Raw genomic sequence first — 3610 nt, forward strand, 5'->3', positions numbered from 1 at the left:
TCTCTCCCCAACCCCAAGGTCAGTCCTGTTTTACAACAGTGGCACCATGCAGTATTTGTCCTTTTGTGACTGAGATACTTCACTCAGCCTAATGTCCTCCACAGTCACCCATTTTGAATAATATTGTATGAGTTCCTTGTTTTTCAATGCAGCATAGTATTCCATTGTGTGAATATACCACAGCTTCTCTAGCCATTAGTTTGTTGATGGGCATTTAGGTTATTTCCAACTTCTTGCTATTGTGGACAAAGCCACAATAAACACAGGTGTGCATATATCTGCTTGGATGTCAGTTATGGTCTCTTGGGGTATATTCCCAGTAGTGGAATTGCTGGGTCGAATGGTATCTCTATTTGCAACTTTTTGAGAAAGTGCCATACCACCTTCTATAGTGGCTGCACCATTTTACACTCCCACCAACAGTGAATAAGGGTTCCAGTTTCTCCACAACCTCACCAGCATTTGTTGCTTGCTGTTCTGTTCAATTTTGCTCTTCTTACTGGGGTTAGATGATATCTCACAGTTGTTTTAATTTGCATCTCTCTTAGAGCTAGGGATTTTAAACATTTATTCATATGCTTGTTAGCCATCTGAATGCCTTCTTTGGTGAATTGTCTGTTCATATCCTGTGCCCATTTTTCAATTGGATTATTTACCTTTATCTTGTTGTGGTGGGATGATATTCTTTATATCATCCCACAACTCATCTGGTCTTCGATCATTGGTGTTCAATGCTTCAAACCTATTTGCAAGATGATCAAGAAATTCAGATGGAATTTTTAAAAAATAATATCTAGGTTCCTGCAGGCTTATTTTAATTTCCTTCAGCCTCAATTTGAACCTGCATGAGTAATTGATGATCTGACCCACAGTCCACTCTGGCCTAGTTTTGACTGCTGATATTGAACTTCTCCAATGATTTCTTCCACAAAATGTGAGATTCAAGTGTAAAGTTGTCATTTGTGTCTTTTAAAAAGGTATTTTCAAATTAAAGAATTTTTCTTTTACTTTTCAAAGATAGGAGTGAACTGGGGGGAGGGGTGGGCAGGGAGAAAAATGCAACAATGAATGAATAAATGGAAATCCAAAGTCTCTGTAAACGTTCATTAAAGTTAATAAAAAAGGTATTTTCAATTAATAAATACTTTTAATTACAAAATTCAGTCATTCTATTTCCAGTCTCATTTCTAGCCCATATTTTCTAACTACTATTCCTTCTTGACTGTTTCCTACTTTGGCATTCCAGTCACCAGTTATCATTAACGCATCTTGATTGCATGTGTGGTCAGTTTTGGAGAGTAAGATTTGGTAAAGCTCTCAATCTCTTCCTCTTTGGCTCTAGATATAGAAGAATATATTTGAATAATACTCATGTTAACAGGTCTTCCTTGTATGTTCAGAGATATTATCCTATCACTCACAACACTGTATTTCAAGATAAAACTTGAAATTGACTTTTTGACTATGAATGCAACACCATTCTCCTGTTTGTCATTCCATAATCCTAAATTTCTAAATTGTATTTCCAACTCATAGGTCATAGTGAAAGTAACTTCTTACCTAAGTATTAGTTGAAAAGCAAAAAGACCTGAATAAAATATTAGATGTCTTTTTTTTCCCTTTCTTTCTTTTGAGGATAAAATAGAGCAGTATCATTTGACATGAAGCAATCCAAATCCACTGACATGGTTTCTCACAGACACCCAATGACAGAGAATGGCCTTGTAAATTTCCTGGGACTGTAAATTTTATGGACACATCCATATCTTGACCCTCATAACAGCTGGTGTGTTCCACCCAGTGACCTTTAATAGCTGAGCACTTATGCTCTGTGCCAAAAGCCTGCTGATTTAGTTATAGTGTTAGAAAAGAGTTGTAGTGTTGTTGTATACAATAGTCAAAACCAACCCATAGCTGATCCTCTGGTGGGTTTCCAGTTGCACAAGAGGAGATTGCTCATCCTTCTCCAGTGGAGTGGCTGGTGGCTTCAAACCATGTGACTTCAAGATTACATTGCAGCTTCTTGCCACTAGGCCACCAGCACTCCTTTAGAGAAGAGTACTGAATACATTTCCAAAAGAACAAACAGAAGTGTCTTGGAGAAAGTGCAACCAGAAAGTTCCTTGGAGGCAAAGACGACAGATCTTGGGATGACATATTCTGAGCATGTTTCTTGTTGTTATGTGCCATCAAGTCGCTTGCAACTCATAGCAACCCTTTGTACAATAGCCCTAAACTCTGCTCTATCTCTTGCTAACCTTATGTTCTCTGACACACCTATCCCCATAACCCAGGTGACAGAATCAATCCATCTCATCGAGGGTCTTCCTCTCCTGTGCTGTCCCTCCAGCATCCCAAGCATGACGTACCTCTTCAAGGACTGATTCTGCCCTGCAACATGCCCAAAGTATGCATGTTGCTAGCAGAGGTTATGCCCAAAGTATGCATGTTGCTAGCAGAGGTTATTTCTTTTCTTTTCTTTTTGAATGCAACAATTTTATTGAAAGAAAGTGCAATGAAATTTCTTGATAGCGTAAGAGAGGGAAACTTAGACACCACCCCTCAAGAGCAGGACCAAGTGCAGAGTGGACTCCTTCTGGATGTTGTAGTCAGACAGGGTGTGCCCATCTTCCAGCTGCTTCCCAGCAAAGATCAGCCTCTGCTGGTCAGGGGGGATGCCTTCCTTGTCTTGGATCTTTGCCTTGACATTCTCAATGGTGTCGCTGGGCTCGACCTCAAGGGTGATGGTCTTACCAGTCAGGGTCTTGACAAAGATCTGCATGCCCCCTCTCAGGTGAAGCACCAGGTGCAGGGTGGACTCTTTCTGGATGTTGTAGTCAGACAGGGTGCGCCCATCTTCCAGCTGCTTCCCAGCAAAGATCAGCCTCTGCTGGTCAGGGGGGATGCCTTCCTTGTCTTGGATCTTCGCCTTGGCATTTTCAATGGTGTTACTGGGCTCGACCTTGAGGGCGATGGTCTTGCCAGTCAAAGTCTTCACAAAGATCTGCATTGTCCAAGCTCCTTGACAAAATGCTTTTTGGTTACAATTGAGGCTTTCGGGCTGGGCTGGGCTGGCACCGGGTGGTTGTTCTGAGGGGGCCTGGCGGAGGGATCAGCGCAGACGTGGACGCATCACTGCTGGGGGAGGGGAGGGCGGCAAGCAGGCGCCGATTGGGGGCATCCACGGGCGCAGCCCAGAGGTTATTTCTTGAGATAAGAGTATCAAGCTTGGAAAGATGGAGGATTACATGCTTTCAAAAGTGAATCAATAGGGACTGAACATTTTAGACAAAAATAAGATGAGGAGTCTACTGAGTTTACTTGAAGAAAGGGCACATCAAGTTCACATTGTACTAAGATATCAAAGAACACACTGAGCTCTCCAGTCCTCTATATTTGCTTACACTGCATCAGAAAGACATGCTCTGGAATCCTAGTAATAAAGGGCTGAGCTGATGTCATTCCTGTTAATAATTATAGCTGCTGTTAGAAGACATGAAACTCATTCCAAGGACCCAATCTCCAATCTAACTTCCAAGTTCGAAAACAATTGTAGGTTCTCCCTTTTCAATCTATTAAAATACACAGATAAAGAACAGATTTTAACAGA

General features: G+C 41.4%; 1 protein-coding gene across 1 annotated transcript; it reads right to left on the bottom strand.

Annotated features, from left to right (window-relative positions):
- Window positions 1–2541: 2541 nt before the first annotated feature.
- On the bottom strand, window positions 2542–3012 carry LOC102864968 (polyubiquitin-C-like). The gene has a single exon (XM_006900498.1). The coding sequence runs from the start codon at window positions 3008–3010 to the stop codon at window positions 2549–2551; it is 462 nt and encodes a 153-aa protein (XP_006900560.1). The 5' UTR covers window positions 3011–3012; the 3' UTR covers window positions 2542–2548.
- Between the last annotated feature and the right edge of the window lie 598 nt (window positions 3013–3610).

Source organism: Elephantulus edwardii, unplaced genomic scaffold (genome assembly GCF_000299155.1).
Source record: "Elephantulus edwardii isolate Elephantulus edwardi_28Jun2011 unplaced genomic scaffold, EleEdw1.0 scaffold00286, whole genome shotgun sequence".
NCBI lineage: Eukaryota > Metazoa > Chordata > Mammalia > Macroscelidea > Macroscelididae > Elephantulus > Elephantulus edwardii.